General features: G+C 38.7%; 1 protein-coding gene across 1 annotated transcript; it reads right to left on the bottom strand.

The window, feature by feature from the left end:
• Window positions 1–2,873: 2,873 nt before the first annotated feature.
• KNG1 (kininogen 1) lies at window positions 2,874–19,148 on the bottom strand (the record flags this gene model as incomplete). Its single annotated transcript, XM_080349713.1, has 10 exons — window positions 2,874–3,566; window positions 5,069–5,158; window positions 6,082–6,189; window positions 7,614–7,786; window positions 8,814–8,895; window positions 10,825–10,932; window positions 12,644–12,816; window positions 15,013–15,097; window positions 16,047–16,157; window positions 18,954–19,148. The coding sequence occupies 10 exons, from the start codon at window positions 19,146–19,148 to the stop codon at window positions 2,874–2,876; spliced, it is 1,818 nt and encodes a 605-aa protein (XP_080205839.1).
• Window positions 19,149–20,891: the final 1,743 nt, after the last annotated feature.

Raw genomic sequence — 20,891 nt, 5'->3', positions numbered from 1 at the left:
AGAGAAACCAGGCATTCTGCAGAGCTCTTCAGCCACAGATCAGAAATGGGCCTGGTCAGTAGTTTTCTGACAGCATATTTTTTCTTCAGATAGTGCTGTTTCATTATAATTAAAACTTTGTGGGAACATGTCAATGAGAAATTGAAACGCTCTGTTCTAATAATATCAGAACATTCTGCTTCAAAATTTTTAGACTGGAACACTTTGATTTTTATTCCAGAATGATATTTTTTTTTAAAAAAAGCAATTATTTTTGCACATTATAAAAACAAGAAGTCAAAATTGTCGTCTTTGCATTAAATATTAATGAAACGTCACATCATCGCTATAGCACGTGGTAAATTCAAGGCAGTCTGGAATCTAGGAGTCTTGGCTCTTATTTCCCTGCTCTGACCACTCAGTCTGTCCCACTACTTGTGGTCATGTATGTTTGCTCTCTAGGGAGAATATGTCAAGGGTGTGAGTATCTTTTCATTCAGATGAGGAAGATCAGAGATAGGAAGAAAACTTTGTTTTTCTCATCTTTACATCTTTATTTCTTTCATTGCAATTTTGTATGAATTACTTAAATTGCTACAGTTATTTAAAGAAAAAAATGGTTTGAGCTTATACTACTTTTAATAATACAGCATACAGAAAAAATTTCCAATTATAGCCAAAATCATACTGGTCAATATTCAGGGAAGAAAAGGAAAAAGAGAAAATAAAAGAAAAGAAGCAAACAACTCAAGATAACTCTCAAGGCTTTCCTTTGCCTTGCTTTGTAAATGTAGTACTTGTCATGTGCTAAGAAGAAAAGATGGACTTTGCATTTTATCCTGCAAAGAAAGGAATGGAAGAAAAAAAATGCAGGATTTGACTAGTGATAGCTTCTGGAGTTATTATTTTTATACCTTTCCTTAAAATGAAGCTCCAGCTAAGTTGCATGATTTCTTAAAGATTGGTAATTTTGCTTTCAGAAAGAACGGAAGTACAGTGGTTCTGATTAAATGTCACCAGTCATGACAGATAATTATCTATCTGTTTATCTATCTGATATATGCCTAAGGGACAGCCAATCACTCTATGTTAAAAATGTTTAGATATACATAGCCAGGCTGAATTTATAGTCATAAAGACATTTTCTAATGTTGGACTTCATGACTTTCAAAATACCAATTTAATGTAGCTTTTCATGCAATTAGAAAAAAATGAAGAGATTGCTCATGCAAAATCTTAGTGATTCTCCTTTGACATGGATTGTCAGATGGGAAGGGGTTGTGCCGGTGCTGCCAGGGAATGCTTAGATTCAGGAAATATCAGTTCAGTACTGTGAAGTGTAGGGGACTGTCCTGTCTTGATTGGAAAGACTCTCCTGTGCAGGTCTTTTTGGTTTTGCTCTTGCCTTCCCTCTCCAGTTCCTGTCTTTTTTTTGCTGCTTGGCCATGCTACCTCCACCACATCACCATCTCCCTTCTCCATCCCATTCACTCTGTTTCCACTTTCACCACTAAGCTGCTGTTCACACTGTCCATATTATTTCACCCTGCCTCTGTCCTTTCCACTTCTGTGTCTTCTGACCTTTCCTTGTAGCCGTCTTGTGTTTTGTCCCAAAACCTTCTGATCCTGTTAATCCATCTGTTTCTTCCTCACCCTTGAGGTGATGGCAGAGGATGCATAGAACACAAAAGGACACATTCACAGCTCTTGAGTGTACAGTCTTGGTGCCACAGCAATCCCAGCAGCCAGGATGAACAATTTCATAGAATATCCTTTCTGTCTTTGCAGCTGTGTTAGAGGATACTTATACTGTAGTTTAAAGCAATATGGTCTTTTACAACAAAATCATTGAAGCATTACCTTTTGTAGCACCTTACCCTTTCAGTAACCTTTTGCAGGACAAATAGTGGTTCAAACTGGTGAACTGATCTGGCATTACAATATTGATTTATTGCTGGGTGTTTTTTCAGCTGAATGACTTATTAGATCCATACAGTGGGAAAACATTTTAATTTGCAAGAAAGATTTTGTGCTTTTTAGCTAAAGTATCCCACCAAAACCTCAACATTTGATAGATACCCAGAGTAGAAAATTCTGTCCTGTCTCTCTACACGCAATTTAGCAAGAGGAGAACGCAGATGAATTCTAGATAACAAGTGTTTGCAATTTTGTCATCTGATCTGTAATATTTGTGCACTTCTGCCATGTGAACATCTGTCAACCATCCACTTTTACTGTGTAGCTAACATAATATTAATAGGAAATAATAAAGCTGCTTTATTTAGGATTCACTCAGTTGTCCCTGTTATCTCATTCACCAGAACAGCCCGGCAGTGATAGACTGGTGGTAATACTCATTTGTTTAAAGAAACTGACTGGTTTTGTTCTCTGAAAGATTCACTCCAGTAAATTAGAGAAATATTATTTCAGATATCTAAGAAAGGAATCCTTGCTCTATATTTGCTTCCTTTTGTTTCACCCATATTTGGCTGAGATTCATCATGTAATCTGTGAAATTCTTTGTGCTTTTTTTTTTTTTTAAAGCATAATACAGTGAGATTTGATGCAGTGATTCACTTTGTTCTTACAGCAACTTGAGGCACATGAGATAAAATTTTAACTTCTGCAGCAGAAGTCTATTGACTTGCCTGTTCCCTTTACTAGGCTGGTTCTGAATCATCGGTGTCATTGCCTGATTAACATCTTTGCAAATATATGCAAATACAGAGTATTGCCTTATGATCTTAAGTCCTCAGAAGTGCTGGTGACCTACTTGAGTACCTTAGCTAACTGGATAGGAGCTGCTGCCTCTTCTCATTTTATAAATTTCAAAAGGTAGTATTTTTATTATTTTTCTATATTTAATTTCTGACAAGGATCCTACAGTGTTTGAATTATGGTAAAGCATCTGAGAGATCAAAATCTTTGGTTTGGGGAGGTGTTGAGTTTTCTGTTGCTGGATCGTTGTTTTTTAATGAGAAACCCAAGAGATGCTCATCTGTGTTTTCTCTGGGAAAGCTGTCAGGAGCTGGAAGGTCCATAATTTGTTTCCATGGTTTTCCAGGACATTTGGGGAGAGGAGATTCTGAATGATCTGGTGACCCATCAGAGAAAGAATCCTTTGCAGCAGCCTCTGGATTAACCAGCTGTGATGCTGTCTCATCAGTGAGTGATGGGAGGGTTTCATCTTGGTTAAAAACCCTTTCATCAGACTCCTCAGAAGATTCGGGCTCTGGATGTTTATGTTTACCATTTTTGCTGTGTTTTTTATGCCCACACTTGTGGCCAGTTTTGTGCTCACAACCAATTTCATGCCTATGCCTTTTGTCAGGCTTATGATCCTTTTTATGTTCATGCCCGTGTTTATGCTCATGTTTATGCCCATGTTTATGCTCGTGTTTATGCCCATGTTTATGCTCAGGTTCCCCTTCACCTTCTGGTTCCTGTCCACCATCTTTTCCCGTTTCTTCACCAGGTCTTTGCATTTCTTTTTCATTTTGATCAGAACATGAAATTTCGTTTGGCTGGCCTAGCGCAACAAAGCTTCGGAAAGGTGTGAATCCAGGAGGCCTTCTTAGAAGTACAGTCTAAAAAACATTGCAATGGTAGCCATATTTGTTACATGAATGAGAACAATAGCTTCAGATTTGGGAAATTCAGAAGTTAGTTCATTGCAATACAAGTCATTTAGCAAAAATATGCTATCAGATTTTGAAAGTAAACTGAATAATTATCTTTTCTATGATAAGCACAGAAACATAAATATCCTCCCAAATAACTCCAGAGTGTTTTAGCAGTTATATATTAAAATAACAATTTATAGATCACTGAAATTCTGCCAGTTTAACACGAAATGATACTATAGGGAGAAAAATGTGTACTGGTTTTCATTTATACACAATGCAGTTGATTTCTAGGACTAAATGTCCCCATGCTTGTTAGAGTATAACACTATGAAGTATAAAACATATTTATGCTAAAGGCCAACACATCTCTGAGTATTCTCAATACCAGAATATACAAAAGATCTTGGTCATTTTGTTACATGAAATATAACTATTCATTTCTTTTGTTCCATGATATGACATATGTATGCATTTCATAAGACTGCTTAGAAATAACAGATGTAGGTTTAAGCCGATAATACAAAACATTCAGTTGTTATTGACTAATCTCTGTTTTCCCCATCACTATGCAATGGGAAGACAAAGGCTGAATTCATGGTGTACAGTCACTATCCAACATGGGGTTCATTTCTGTCCACCCAAGCATCTGATCATTATCTAGCTGCCAATCAGAATTGTTTGGGATGGAGCTAAATTTGAAAGTTGATGTGAATACAACATCATAGTGAAAACAAAGAGGAGAGACATTTATTAGCTAATACATAATGAATGAATAGGTATCTACGAAGGTGTGGAGCACAGTGAAGTTATTGATTATGAATGCAGGTTAATGGATATAGCTTTATTCAGTGTATCTTCTCTTCTTCATTGGGGTCCATGCATTTATTAAAAAAACCTGCAATGGTCAGAACTGATAATAAAAAAATTTATATTCCATTCTGGAATTTTCAAACTGCCCCATGACCAGGCCTAGTTCAGAGCTGGGCAGGAAAGAAACCGAAAGATCTTCCTGCAGAAATCGACAACTCACAGCAGGAGATCTGCCTACTAATATGAAAAGATTTCCAGATGCTTTTGAAGTCTGTAGAGTATAATTATTGCGTTGCCAAATACACTTTTGTCTCAATATTTGGATTTAAATTCAAAGGAGCTGATAGGGCTAGATACTTGGGAGCTTAGCTGATAATGTGAAGGAACAGTCAACAGGCAGAATGTTCTCTGTGTCCTGTTGCCTTCGTATTCCCAGACTCATCAGGTTGTCCACTGTCTGACCTTGCAGTGAAACTGGTGTGGTTAGAGGGTGGGAGGGAGGAGTGTGGCATTCCTGAGCTTGTTAAAAGGACTGTACGTTCCTTTATTTTTGGTACAAAAAATATGGGATAATTTGGAATGGATAAAGAATTTAATGACTGCCTTTATTCTATGCTCTACTTATGACAATGGGTAACGAAGAGAAATCATACCGCTGATCGTTCTATAGAGCAGTTAACCTGGGGAAGGATTTTATTCTCCCATGGGATCACGTGAATTTGTGCTTCACATGGCAATGGTGCCTGTTGACAAAACAAAAATCAACACATTAAGGCAATGAAACATCAGACACAAAGCAAGAGAGCTGTGTGTGAAAAATGTATGATTTTCTAATACTACTTTTAAATACAAACATACCTGGAACTTTACCCAAGTATGTATTAAATCAGTTTTAGTGATATAGACTTCTGTATTGGGACGCATCACTGCTTAGCTGTTTGAGTATGTCTATGTGAACACTTGAATTCAACTTTGGATTGGAGATTGGATCTTTAAAAAATGGATTTTTCATGTCCAGCACTTCTGGAGCACTGTTTAATCCTTATGATATTCCTAACAAATATTGTTTGTTGATGGTATTTGTTGGACTAAAAATTGGGAACAGATAGAAAAGTTTCTTTTTTTTTTCTATTTAGTGCCTGCTGTGCTAACATTTTAAAATCTCACAGACAAGCACTGTTCATGTGGTGGGAAAAGAGATGTGAAATAAAACCTCTATTTCCCAACCAGCTTCCTTGCCAATGGTTTCTGGTACAACCAGCATTACTTCCCAGGATCTGGAACACATACAGCAGCATGTACTCCAGAAACACCATTCCTCTGCACATCAGTAACACTTCAATCTTGCATTTTCCTAAGCTGCAAGTGCAGAGGCAGGAGTATTGCAGCTATTTCATTTCACAGCAACCTCTTCCCCTCCTTTCTTTGATTCACCGTTATCAGAAGGAAGTTCTTTTGGCTTTGCAGTGAGCACTGATCCTGCAGTTTTACTGCCATTGTCACTAGCTTGGGTTACAAACAGTGAAAGGTGCCCTTGTTGAAACAAAAGTTTACTGACAGAGGTAACAGAACTCAGGATGTGACTTTACTTAAGTGTTTACAATTTCTGTTGCAAATGAATTTGCCCATTAGGAGCATTACATTGGGCAACATCATCATTACTTACGCTGTCTGATGTGAATTCACAGTCTTCATGAAGTTTTTCAAACTCTTTCTTTGAGCAGTTTGTCTTCCGGACTGCAAATTCTAAATGGTAGATTTTTCCTGCGGCCACCTGGAAAAATTAGCAAGAAGACTTTCTGTGGTAAATGTGTATTGAAAAGGGTTCATAGGAAAGATGTTTTTCTACAAGCTTATACTAATATTCTACAAGTCCTTGCGACTGGAACAACATATTAAGAATAATATTAAAATATATGGCAGCAAACCTACCTGCTTCTAGTCAACTTATTTACTCCAGTTCCCATTCTCAAAAATTCCAGCATTGAAACTGAAGGAAACAGAAAGGTCAGAATAATGTCAAGCCCACAGTTTTGGCTTTGTTTTATTGGATGCCTGTAGTGATTTCATTAATAACAAATGAAATCATTAGAGACACCGCTGTAGGGAGCCAGATATGATGTAAGAAAACTGGAACGTGAGTAAAATGAAGTGTGTGATGAACAGGCTCAGTTGAAAATCAACACGTTTGCCAAATGCATTAAAGAGAAAACTGCATGGGTTCATGAATGTGCCTGGTACAAGTTCTTAGTATTTTTTACATAGCGCAGGATAATACATCTTGCTTCAGAGACAGCAGACAAAACACAAAATTCTGGCTCTTTTAAGTCTGTTTTAAAAGCATATGCATTCTAATATCAATCTTGATATGAAAAGTGAGAAAGAAGAAAAAAGGTTTGAAACAAGAAAAATCACAGACATTATTAGTAAGATAACATGAGCTATTCAGAAAAACTCTGGTGTGCTTTTAGTGCCTTCTCCAGGGGTGCCCCCCGTGCTCAGGAGAAGTTGTTGACAAAGTATTTTCTAAACTACTCCACTGTCTTATTTTCAATTCTGTCCTAAACCTCTGTTTTGATATGTTGGGACAGTAAGCAAGGCAAATGCATTATCCTCTTGATTCCTTGTTCTTTATCCAGCTGTATTTGTTTGTGTATCTTAAGTTATGCACAGATGTTCGCTTGTGAATATAGCTGGAGAATTATTAGCAGCAGAATAAGTATATAAATCAACAGATTTCTAAGGGAAATTTTGAAGCCCCATTTCTTGGAGTTTACAGCTACCGCAGGGTGGACCGCACCTAAAATAACCTACAGAGTATTGGTGTGGTGGATCAAGTGGGTGATTTCTACTTTTTTACTTTAAAAGTAAAAGGTATGTTACAAAGGCTGGTAAAAAGGGGTGTGGATATACAGAAATCAGATACTCTAAGTCAACCTTCTTCCTGTGCTTTTAAAATAACATTGTTTTCACAGAAACTAATATATATATATATATATATATATGAAATTTTAAAAAAACATTTGAATGCAAGCCAAAATAGATAAAATTTTGCAAGAAAAATTACACAGATATTTCAGTTACCGTCTGTATCAACACCTGGAGAAAAAAGCATATTTCAAATCTAGATAGAAACTTCAGCTAACATTCAGCTCAGAGCGTGACACTGGATGTGTGTTCCTCATTTGTGTTGTATATCCCAACCTGAACTGCTGCTGCTTCTATGTCTCCACTTTTATAGTAGTGGTCATCATTGCTTTCCGAATTGTACTTCTCCATAGAAAGCTTCAGGAGTTCCTTCAGTTCTGGACTGTCTGTCGGGATGGTCTTTGCACAACCAGTGCGAATGTCAGGATTTACTGTCTCTTCAACTGAAAGAAACCAACAGATTTCAGATCTAAGGAACAAAAGATTGAATGTAGATATAGGCTGGGAAGAAGGGTATAAACCCCTGTTTTGCTGAAAGCTTCGTATTTCGGTCTGTCAGATGAAACCAAAATATCTTTGAGTTTTATATGATCAGCATTATCATTTCTTGGTTATTTCAAAGAGCACTGCATCAGCACCTACTGTAGCATTGGACACTTCATAACAGTTTTCTCCTAGAAACAAGAATTTTGTGTACCAATTGCAGGTAGCTGGCAAATAAAGAGAGGGAACTTCTACACATATGGGAAGGACATGAATGGGGTGACACAAGAGGTGCATGATATTGGCAGTGAATGAGTGTGGCGAAGAATATCATTATAATTTATTGAAGAAAAACAAGTCTGAATGGGTGAGAATATAGCACTTACTACACAGAGTAGCACAGTACTCCCTGTTCTAAAGCTCTGGAGCTGTGATAATGTGTCCAAATAAACAGCTGGAGGAAGAAATAACAATAAGAAAACTATTTAGGAGTTTGACTGTAATGAACTTACAAATTCTAAGTAATTTATTTACTGGGGAAAAAACATAAGCCTCTAACATATCAAATATAACTATGCAATATGAAATAAATGATCAAAGTGGCAATAGGTGAATTACCAATTGTGGACAAAATCTTAAGGTTTTCAGTTCCTTTACCTTTCAAAAGGACATATTTGAGCTCTTTGGAAAGTTAGAAGAATTTACTTATTTAAACAACATGATATTAACTCTGCTTGTCATTGTGGTAGAAAAGGCATTAATTTTTGTAGGACAGTTATACTCTTCGAGTTTGTGTCTGTGAATCTCCAAATGAAGGTCAGCAACCAGCTCCATGTCAAAGAAACAGGACAGTATACAAATTAGTTTCTCTTGTTATGATCTGGTTTTGTCTCTTGATTTTTTTTTTTTTTGGGTCTTTTTAAAAATAATTGTTAAAAAACCACTGAAATCACAGAACTTTTTAAATTGATAGTGCCTATTACATACCTGGAAGCTTGCATTGGCTTGCAATATCTACGATCTCTCCTCGAAGATTTACATATGCTTTGGCATCACATTTACCTATACGCTGGAGTAAAGAACCCAAAACAGCTCCTTAGTATTTAGAAATAATGAACAAGCTCACATCCTAATACCTTCCTCCTACAGAATAAGTCAAGCATGTTACTAATATGAGTAATAATTCCTCGCTTCTTCCCTCCCTCCCTCCTTCTGGGAGCAAGAAGCCTGACAGGCAGTTTGCAGAGCAAATAAATGATCCAGGTTCAAAAGGACCACTCAGAGAAAATAAAACCATAAAAGAGAAGCTAAATGAACTATTTGTGTGTGTTCATTACAGAAGGAAATGAGGAGGTTTACGAGCCAGAATCCTATTTTATGGAAAACTCGCTGGAATTTCTGTCTTAAACTGTAAAGATAAAAAGAAGATTACGCAATTAACAAATCAAACATTACTGAGCTTCTTGTATTTACTCAGGTGTTCTAAAGGAATTGTGGTAAATGACTTGCGTAAAATTGCCTTGATATCTTAGGGCTGTAAGAAAGCAGATGTTGAGCCTGTTCTTTTTTGAAAAAGGTTATAGAGCCATAAAAAACTGATGTCTGTAATATTCAAGAGATTTGAAATGGTAATAAGGAAAGAATTAGGGGGCATAAATACATCAAGGAGAGATTGGAGGTTTTGTTGTAAACAGAAGTTGTATTTTGCAGATTTGTAAAAGTTCTTCAAAAACATCAACAAAAAATGGGTAAAGAGACCTGTTGGTAAAGTGTATGCAGATTTTAAAAAAGGTTTCAGTGCAGTCCCTTGTCAAAGACTCTAAGGGAAACTATCAAATAAGAAGGAATACATCATCCATAGAAACTCTAGTTAGTAGTGGTTTAGAAAAAATAATTACAAATCATGTCAAGGCTTATTACCCCACTATAGCTCTGTGGCTCACATGTGTGCTGAATATAGGCTGCAATTCTGGTTCTCCCATTTCAAAATGAATAGTACAGAGCTGAATAAAGGTATGAAACAACTTGTATGGAATTCAGTCATTCCAAGTTATGGATTATTCTTGGAATATTGTATTATAATAGTATCTGTCAATGATCTATTAGCAAGGCTGCTTAACAGTTCAGGGGATAAGTGCTAAAAGATTGAGCCCCACAAACCCTGCATGATCAAAGCAGCATGGGAATGAGGGAGCATTCCTGGAGCATGTGAAGTGGACAGAAGTTCTTACCTCTGGGTGACAGGTTGGGAAACTCAGACTCAAGCAGGTTCAGTAACTTGCTAAAGGTTTAAGGACAAGTGCGAGCAATGAGGCGATTTGCTTCAGATAGTCTGATTCTCACTCTCCTATTACTTAACACTCAATGCTGCACTTCTACAACAGCTCAACATGTGAGTCAGGACTCCCATGGTCCCCTCCCATTCACCACCACCGTTCCTCCCTCTACCTTGTATTTGCAGAAGCATTTGTCTGACCCCATGGTGAGCTGGTTCAGGGATATTGGTTAAGAGAGTAACGCTCTATTTTTGTTACAGTTAATTCTGTTTCAGAATGAACTGTAGAGCAAGTACTGTTTTTTGCAGTACTGTTTAGCTCTCTTATTTGGACTATGGCAGAGGTTAAGTAATAATTCAGCTACTTACTTTTCTTAGAAAATGCGTCTTAAGCTGGAAAAATGGTGCTAATTTTAATTATAACTTTTTGGGTTGTACCTGAGTAACTCCTTGAACATCTGGATAGCAACTTCTCAAGGGACTTATTATTTGTGCAAGGCTGCTTAGATTCTATAACCTGTAAACATTTCAGTGATTATCTCAGTCTCTGATTCATGAGAAGGCATGGATGTTCTAATTGCATAAATAGATAGTTATCTATAAGCCTGGGTTTAAACTTCATTTGCAAAGTGAAGTAAGACTAAATGTTTTCTTGAGTCAGAGCTCAATTATTATTTGGTATTACGATACTTCCTTGACAAACAGATTTTGAAGAATACTTACACCTCTAGAAGTGGTTTTGCACTCTGGAGTTAGATCTTGAAATTGGTCTTTGGAGCAATTCGTCTCCTCGACTTCATATTTAATTATGTAATTCCATCCAGCTACCACCTGGAACAGATATTTAAGAGATGCATTATGTAAACCAATACAAACTTGGGAGTGAAATGATTAAATGTGATTACCAAAGAAAGCAAGACTACTCTTTTGATGCCTTCCATCCATCAAATCACTTTGCAGTCATTGAGCCATAGAATATTCATGGACAGCAAAAAAAAGTCTCGTCCTTGTGATACAAAAAGTAAACTAAGTCATGCATATATTAGAAGCGCACTTTGTATTTGGATACCACTTCTCTGCAGCCTTGTAATGCTTCATTTCTTGCACTTTCCTCCAAAGTATCTGTTACTTATTACTCCCAGTGGTGGGAAGCTGGTCGAGATGGATGACTACACTAATATAGCTTGGCAAGTCCTGTGTTCCTGAGCGTGGGACATAGTAAAGCAGTATCTGAATAATGTAACTTTATACTGCTGGCATCATTTGTTATTTGAGTGCCCTGCATTTATCATCCACCTATAATTGTGTCTGCCTTGGGCTTTACTTTCCCTCACCCACTGTTTTGCCCAGATTTGTGACCTTTTTTGCATTTTCTCTCCAGAAAGCAGTTAGGTTTTCCTCTCTGTGGCTCCTGCGTCTCAGCCATGAAATCTCTGCATGTTACAGTGTTGGGTCAGGTATTATAGCATTAGATCAAAAGGGAGAAATAGAATCAAATGTAATTGTTTTCCATCCCAGCTCAGTTAAAATGGAGGCTTCTGACTAGTCTCTGTTGGCCAAAAGTGACACATCAGTTCTCTTTCCAGCTGTTGGATTGCAGTCTGTGGCATTTGCCATGTGCTTTAAATGTTCAAGCTTGTCTTTCAGCTAAGAGGATTGTTGCCATTGATAAACAGAAAGACGGCAGTCTGAATTGAATCATGTGTCAAATGGCCATGGGACTGGAAGATGCTTTTTGGCTAAGTATATACATACATATTCAAAGAAAAGTGTCTGTATTTGGTGTTGGGTTATATACTAGTTAAAAACCAAATAAGAAACTTTACTGTCTAGCAATGTCACACCAGTCCATAGCAGAGCCTTTCACAGGGAAATAATTGTTGCATGAAATACCAGATGACACAAAGTTTCTGTGACCTGAGCTGTCATTCCTTGCAAAGCAGATATTCTTGCGTGCAGAAATCTTTCAGCAAGTGACATCCTGGCTTTGAGGTTTTCTTACCCAGTTTTCCTACATGGAGTCTACCCATCCTATAGCATTTTACAGCTGCTGACACGAGTCCTATTGCATTGCAAAAACATAGATGCCTGCTGCTGTTTGAGAGGCTGTAGAGTATATGAGACATTTGTGCAGGCTGGCAGTTCTGGCACAGAACCTAGAAGAGATCTGCTCCTGCTGGAGCTTCACGGAGATGCCAAATGGAATACCCAAGAGCATCTGAGATGACACAAAATGCCTTTGTCAGCACTGAATGCAAATAAGCTGGTGCTAAACACGGATTAGATGCAACTGCAGATAGAGAAAAAAATACGTTCACTATCAGTTTGTAAAGTTGACAGCTCTGATAATCCAGTAGGTAACTGTTTATGATTCCTTATAAATGAAGAGAATTATTTACAGGGTCTACACTCCATATGCATTTTTTATGCATTTATTATAAAATATAAGCCACCTTAAATTCAGAAACGTGTACATAAAACAACCAAGGTACCTAGTTTGGAGTGTTTTTTGGTAAAATTTAGAGAAAAGTCATACACAAACCTGTCTTGTAGCTTCTTTGATTTCCACAAGCTTGAAAAGGGCTGATTCAGCACTGTGCCTGTTAAACTTTTGAATGGCTTGTTTCAGGATTTCTGACACTTCTGAACTGTCACTTGATATAGGATGGAAGCATCCAAGACATGTAGCCTCAGTACGTGTTACCTTGGGTGTAGCTGGAAAAGAAAGAAACCAAAAAATATAGAGCTTCACGTAAAACAGCCTCAGCTTTGAATTTTTCCTATCTGGGAATGAGAGAGAAGGTTCAATGAGCAAGAATCTTTCCTGATTTTAATTGGAGTGATCAGCAAAACCCACATTTCAGTTTCAGGGCCTGCAAAGACATTCAGTGTATTTTAGAACTGTGCTTTGTTTTATGGTGGTGGGGCCACCCATGGCATTAGGATTCAGGGATGGTTTCAGCAGCAAGCTTAATTCAGGGAAGTGAGTTCAGGAGTCATTGAATCTCTGAAAAACTTTGTGTGTATTTTTGACACCATTGAGGAAGGGTCAACCCTCATTCAGCCAGGGAAGAACCAATGGAGGCTGCAGCTGAGGAGATGTTCTTCAGATCCTTCACAGCTCACCCGCTGTGCGCAGCTGCTCACTGTCCTCACACGGTTTCATGGTGGGGACTTTGCCAGGACTGTTCTGGCCCAGCCACATGAGCTGCTCTGACTCTGGGCTCCTGAGGGACCACGGTTGAACTGTTCTCCTGCTGTCTTGTTTTAACCCCCCTGCTCATCACTGTGGCTGCCAGTTACCACCCAGTGCTACCCTCAGACTTAACCAGCTGGATTGGCTGTGGATAGACAAGCTTGATGGGGACACTCAAACTTCTGTTTCCTACTACTAATCCTATTAACTCTCTTTCCTTTCTAGTAAGCATGGATTGGATTTTCATAAATTAATTTTATAGTTCAGTACATAAATTAATTTCATGATTCAGTGAGCTTGAGAATGGAAGTGGGACAATTTGAGGTCTCTGTGGAACTGCAGTAAGATTTGTGTGCCTGATCCTCAGCTGGTATAAACTGGCTTTAATGGAGTTGTGCCAGCTTGCACCAGCCAGAAACCCATCCAGGGTCAATATGATCAAACAGTTCCGCCAAGAAGGCTGAACAGCATGGTACCTGACATGGCAGGGAAATCTCTCACCACTCAGGGTCTGTAGTTTCACTCTTTCTGTTTGAATCCTTTGGATTGGATTTGGCTCCTCTGTACATCTGGAATATCTCTGTGTAAGCATTGCTGTTTTGACTTAGCTCTCCAAGGGATACTTGTGCAAAGTCTGCCCTTCATATTTCTGGTATAACTTATTTTGATTGAGTAATGACAAATATATGCATGGTACAGAAAAATGTGACCATATTTTCAGGGAGTAATCACAAAGGAGATAGTGCACCCAGTTGTATATCGACTCTGGTCTCAGCGTTTTCATAAGTGCTGAACAAATGTGTATTCTTTTTTCAGAGTTGCTATAACTCAGTGACAAGAGATGAGCTGCTTTGGCTGAACACGATTCATTTAATTTATGTTGTTTTTTTAGCTTTCTAAGCAAAGACTCAAATGCAGATTTCCCATGCATTCTCTGTGGGATTCACACACCTTTTACTGGCAACTAGATGTCACCATTGCCCTGCAAATGCATCTAACCCAAGCGTGTTTATGCAGCAGCAGAACATGGAGTTTGTGTGTACTGCAGTTGCTAGAAGGACACTGGCTCTAGGTGTAGCCATCTAAGCTTTAAACAAGATAACTAGGAACAAAAAACAAAGATAAGCCACCACACACCTCAGAAATCATGGTAAATATTTGCACTTAACTCCCTGCTACCAGTTAGACAGACATTTTTAAAACCAACTTGGGTATGTCTTACAGAAACCCTGGGCCCAGGCACACAGAGATCTCAGTTGCAGAGCTTTAAAACAATGTGATCTCTTTCTAATAAAGAAAATTACTATGTGAACATAATAGTCACATATAAATGTCTTACAGGCAGGAAATGTAGCACTACTTACTGTTAAAGTCTAACAGATGTCACAGTCTCTCTTATGTAACTACCTCACTGCTAGATTTTACTTTGTAAGTGGAATTTTTGTCTGTGTGTGTGTTTTTTTTTGTTATGTGTTTTGTTTTGCTTTTTTCCATTGGGCTTAAGTATTTGTTTTGGTAAACTTTAATAGAACTGATTTAGTCATTTTTAGTTTGGAGAAAATTAAGGTACAATTTTGTTATATAAAGTTTTATAAATATCTGAAAAGAATGATAAGGAGCTCCTACCTTTAAAATACTTGAAAGTCTCAGTATTATATTTTTCCCATTCTTGTTAGTCAACATACTTGTTGAGTGAAGCCTCAATTGTTACATACCTGGAGAAATTTTGCAGTCTTGGGAAACATTACTTGTTTTTTCATCATCATTCAGGTGAACTTGAGCTATGCATTCTCCTGTTTGCTGCAAAAACATATGACAATATTTATCTTAAACTTACTGAAGAAAAATACAGCGTTATATATTCCTCTAGCTTTTGAGAAAAGTTGACAGTTGCAAATTGAGTTTGGGGAAAAAATTCATATGTGTGTTTGCAGTAATATCTAATTTGCTGCTTTGTTGCTGGGAAAGGTAAAGATTTGTTGATTGTGAAGAGAGTAGGGGATGTACTGAGCAGATAATTTGAAAGCTTGCATTGTATCATGATTGATGCTTATTAATTAACTATAGAATTTACAGTCAGAATAACAGAAATTAACACATCCTCCTAAATAAAGTCTGTAGAAATTGTGTATTTACCTAATTTCCCCTCTGCTAGTACAAGATATGTAGCAATGACATTTCACATGGATTCAAATGATCTTATCACCATCATCGCTTCTTGGTGTTGTGTACTGGGTGAAGTGACAGTGACTTCCACGGGAACTGTGCCGTGTTCCTGCATGCTGGGGGTGCCCCAGCTGTCCCTCCTCCAGGCGCTCTCCGGCAGCAGAGCCGAGACGTGCTTTGCTCTGCTAAAAACCCACTGGTAAATTTTCTGCCATAGTGGCTTCTATGCCAGTATTTTTGTTGGTGCAGATCTGAAGTCAATTTGGTTTTGCAAGTTTCCTTTATGCATAATTAGCAGAAAATGTTACAGCCCTCGCGCTCTCATAGAGCACATATCTTATATTGAATTTATTCTGAGCCTTCATATTGAAGATCTGAAATGTTCCCTTCTGCACATACGTAGGATTATCATGGCAAACTGACAATTATAATGGTTAACTTCAGAGTGGTAAACATTTATGTTCTGTCCTTTAGTCCTATAAGCTCTCAAAACTACACAGATAAAGTTAAATTCTCTATTGCGGTCTGGGTCATTGTGCTGATGTTTCTATATGGAGAACTTTCAAAGAGCACAGATACTTACAGCCTCTGCTGACGCTTTGTAATCACAGTCTTGCCAGGGTTTGTTTTCCTCAGTGGCACAAGTGGTTTCTCGTATTCGATATTTCACATGGAATTGTGTGGCAGGACCTACCTGGATAAAACCGATATGCCTCTCATCATTTGCATAGCAATAAATCAAGTGAAAAGATAAGAGCTTCAAAAAGTAAATACTACCCATTGGTTACCTTATATTTTATAGTACCATCTCAGATTAGCAGCTGGTTTCCATGCAAGGTTTCCTGAGTAGTTCAATAATTATCTAATTATATCACTGAGCCCTTACCTACAATTACAATATATTGATACAATAGATAGAGTATGCTCAACTGCCTTCATTTTAACTTGTAGTACCAAGGCTGGTTGGGTGTTACAGTCAAATGTACCCCAAATAAGCAAGTTTGCGCTGCAGCTCGAACAGTGGGTGTAATCAGCAGCTCGGCCCGTGCTCCTGCCGGACTCTCTGACTCTTGGTCTCCCCCAGGCGTGTCTCTGCTTTCCCCCCGCACAGCTCTGCAGCAGCCCTGGGGCAGCCTGTCAGTGCCCAAACAGCCTTTGCTCCGTGGTGATGGGCACTGCCGCTGCCCTGCCTGCGCGGGGGACAGGCTTGAAGAGGGCACATGCTCTGGAGACGGTATTTGGCAGTGCCTGCAGTTTTCCTATTGGCATTAAAGGCTGATCTGCTCATGAGGGGAGCATCAGGAATCCTACGTGATGAAATACAGACAAAGTGTGAAGCAAAATTTGGCCTGGCCGGTGGTAGCTCTTTCTGGTGTTGGTAAATCAGCAGGGGGCACATTCTCCTTGCCATAAACTGGGTAGAGAGCCTGTGCCTACAGGTAACATTAACATGCTGCATGGTTTGCGGTTCACCCTTTAGAGGAGCTATAAAGCCAGAAGTTACTAATCTTTTACAGCCACTAAAAATGCTCTGCTGATGTGCCTTTCCAAACACAAACACAAGCAGTTGCTGTACTTTAACACTGGTTGTCCACAAATGATACTACTGGCAGAACTAAATAATAATTCTAGCCTTAGTGGTACCAAGAAATTGAAGCGGAGCTGATGTGGTTGGACTATGTTGGATTTACGCTGGTGTAGACACAGAATTGTATTCTATGTTCTCTCAGTTCCTGTTGTGTATTGCTATAACTACAAAGAGGTGTAGAAGTACCTGATATAATGGTTGCAGGTTGTGAAACAGGATGGAAAGGTCTCTAAACATATAATGGGCTTAATTCTCAGCAGGTATAAATTGACATTCATGGAGCTGCACCAGATTATGCTGTCTGGGATATGGACTTAAAAAGAGCCAAATTCTTTTCTCTGTTACAGTGTTCTAAATCTGCAGTAAATCAACTCAGTGAGTACAGACATTGTTTCTGTATGTTATTTATTGTTGCTTTATTTCAGTATTATTATGCATAGCTATGCCTTTAACTGGGGCAGGTTCAGTCTTTCACCACTCAGCTTTTATGTTTTATTACCCTATCAATAATGAATGTACATGAATATGTAATAACCAGCTATTTAATTAATGCATTCAACATTGTGAGACTAACGATGAGTAAAATCTATACTCTTTTGAAAAAGAATATTGAATATGAGGAAATCTCTATTGCAGATTCCTTTTCTCTGTTTTTTGCATAACATCACACTCAGATCAATGATTCAAAGTAATAAATTATTTCCACCTCAGATATTTTAAGAAAAGGAACGATGGTTATCTAGAGAATGAAAGATGAATAACAATTGCAATAAATATGTATTCTTAAAAATAGAATATTGTTTAAGATAAAATACTGAAACATCAGTATTGGGAACATCAGCAAACGGCAAGTGGTGTTAGAGCTCTGATATAAAGACATTTGCATTCAGCTGTTGATAAGCATGTGTGTGGCTCAGTGTAGAGAGTGGAACTATCCATTTGTTTAATATTAATTGTATAAAAGTTTGCCACATTTTAGTCTTTGTCACTACATGCTAAAATCTCCCCAGTTTGAAAACAGAAATAGGAGAGAGTGGGTGCCAGGAGATGTGGGTCATTTACTGAAGGCGTTTAGCAATTCACGTCCCCTTTCTGAGGTCAACTACAGACTGTGATTTTGGAGTGCAAAATATTCTCTCCCACACTGGCTTTATTGTGTTTTACATCTGAAAATCCAATCCAGTAGAAAAGAAAAGCTAATGTTTTCAAGTAAAGTAATGCTTGTCATTATTATGGTAATATCATCTTTGTATGCCTCTCAGAGGTAAATACTCTTTTGTTAGATTAATGGTACACAGAAGGACTCCAGGCAAAGGATCATGTTTCATTCTTTTTTTCTTCTGTAATTTTAGCTGTCACCCCATTTGACTAAAATACCACCTAGTGCTTTTAGATAGATCTGTGACTCAGGACTAGTGTCAATCAAATAATATTCACAAACAATTTATTCAGAATATTGCCAAATTTTGTCAGGTCGGGTTTTTTTATGTGATCCCAGCTCTTCCTAAGTGAAGGTAATATTCAGGTTTTTCAGTAAGTGTGTTTATACCATTGATCTGAAAACCTTACTGATGATAGAAACGGGTAAAATTCCCAACAGAGAAAGGAGAAACCAGAACTAGTAAGACAAATTGGATTAGTGATAGAATTTTTCTGTTCTTTAGTCCTTGAATTAATAAGCAATTTACCAGCACACACAGTCCCGTTGATGAAAACATAATATACATCCCTACTTCTCATGGTAACGAGTATCTTACTGTGCAAGTCATTTCTTTGATTTTTTTAAAGTGTTTTTGGAAGACATTTTGCTGTCACGCTTGCTCTCTTATGAATGAGAAGGAGATAACCTGAATCGCAGTGCATAAACAATTCCAACTTTTTATTTTTTCAAAGTCTACTTACAGTTCTCTTGGCTTCCATCACTGTGTATAGAGCAAATTGATTACCGCTTGCTCTGTCTCCATTGTATTCCTTCAGTGCTGTGTCGACAGCTTTAAAGACATCAGGGTCATCACAGTCCAAGAACTCAAATGGAATAGGGGTGGCTCTGCTAGATAAAAAACTACAGCAAAGTGCTAGTACGAGGAAAGGTTTCATAACTGGATAAAAAAGGCCCCCTGAATTTAGAAGGCTCTTTAAAAACCAAATGGAAAAGGAATGCCTAAGAGAGTTTTAGTCACCTCTTCTGTTTTTCAGGGGCAATAGCTAAGTAAACAGAATGGGTGGGTTGCTGGGGTTGGTTGGTTCTCATCATACCCTGTTTATACTGCAAATAAACTTTGGAGTTTATCTAAATAAACTTTGTGTGGTCACTGGCATGACACTAAGGTTATCCACCTGCCATCAAGATCACATGCTAACTGGCTGCAGCTGGGGCCGGTTTTGACAAAGCAGGATGGCCCCTGAGCAGAAGAGAACGCAGAATGTTTGTAGCTTTCAGGCTTCTTTTCTGACCATCTGAACTGCTACCGAGAATGAATTTTAGAAGGCTTAAATAAAACACCCAGGAAGGTGACAGGAGTGTGGCAGTGAAGTTCTGGTTCTGCACAACAGCTCTGTAAATTTTATAGATCTGTTTGGTGTTCAGACCGCAATAGCTCTGAGAAGCCAGACAATGTTTGAAAAAAGTCTTTGGACAGTTGCATATCATCGAATGTCACATAACTCTTCAATACCACTTGATAAACCTTGTCCTTCGTGCTACTATTAGAAGTGTCCATCTTTGCTGCCATGTCAAGACTGTCTTTGGAACATGGATTAGTCAGTCTTCATACTTGTGCTGGTTTTGGCTGGGATGGAGTTAATTTTTGTCATAGTAGCTCCTATGGGGCCGTGTTTTGGGTTTGTGCTGAAAAAAGTGTTGATAATATGGGATGTTTTTGTTACTGCTGAGCAGCACTTACACAGGGTCAAGGCTTTCTCTGCTTCTCTCACCACTCACCAGTGAGTGGGCTGGGGGTGCGCAAGAAGCTGGGAGAGGACACAGCCGGGACAGCTGACCCCAGCTGACTAAAGGATATTCCACATTGTGTGACATCATGCTAAGTATATAAAACTGAAGGAAGAAGAAGGAAGGGGAAAACATTTGGGGTTATGGCATTTGTCTTTCCAAGTAAACGTTACAGATATGGAATCACACAGAATGTCAGGGATTGGAAGTGATCTCAAAGATCATCCAGTCCAATCCCCCTGCTGGAGCAGGAACACCTAGATGAGGTTACACAGGAAAGCGTCCAGGCGGGTTTTGAATGTCTCCAGAGAAGGAGACTCCACAACCCCCCTGGGCAGCCTGTTCCAGTGCTCTGGCACCCTCACTGAGAAGAAGTTTCTTCTCAAATTTAAGTGGAACCTCTTGTGTTCCAGTTTGAACCCATTACCCCTTGTCCTATCTTTGGTTGCACCGAGAAGAGCCTGGCTCCATCCTCGTGACACTCACCCTTTATATATTTGTAAACATTAATGAGGTCACCCCTCAGTCTCCTCTTCTCCAAGCTAAAGAGCCCCAGCTCCTCAGTCTTTCCTCATAAGGGAGATGCTCCACTCCCTTAATCATCTTTGTTTCCCTGCGCTGGACTCTCTCCAGCAGTTCCCTGTCCTTCCGGAACTGAGGGGCCCAGAACTGGACACAATATTCCAGGTGTGGTCTCACCAGGGCAGAGTAGAGGGGCAGGAGAACCTTTCTCGACCTACTAACCACCCTCCTTCTAGTACACCCCAGGTACCATTGGCCTTCCTGGCCACAAGGGCCCAGTGCTGGCTCATGGTCATCCTGCTGTCCACCAGGAGCCCCAGGTCCCTTTTCCCTACCCTGCTCTCTAATAGGTCATTCCCCAACTTATA

This window comes from Nesoenas mayeri (genome assembly GCF_963082525.1).
Source record: "Nesoenas mayeri genome assembly, chromosome: 9".
Taxonomy (NCBI): Eukaryota; Metazoa; Chordata; class Aves; order Columbiformes; family Columbidae; genus Nesoenas; species Nesoenas mayeri.
This window is presented reverse-complemented; position numbering and strand designations above follow the sequence as displayed.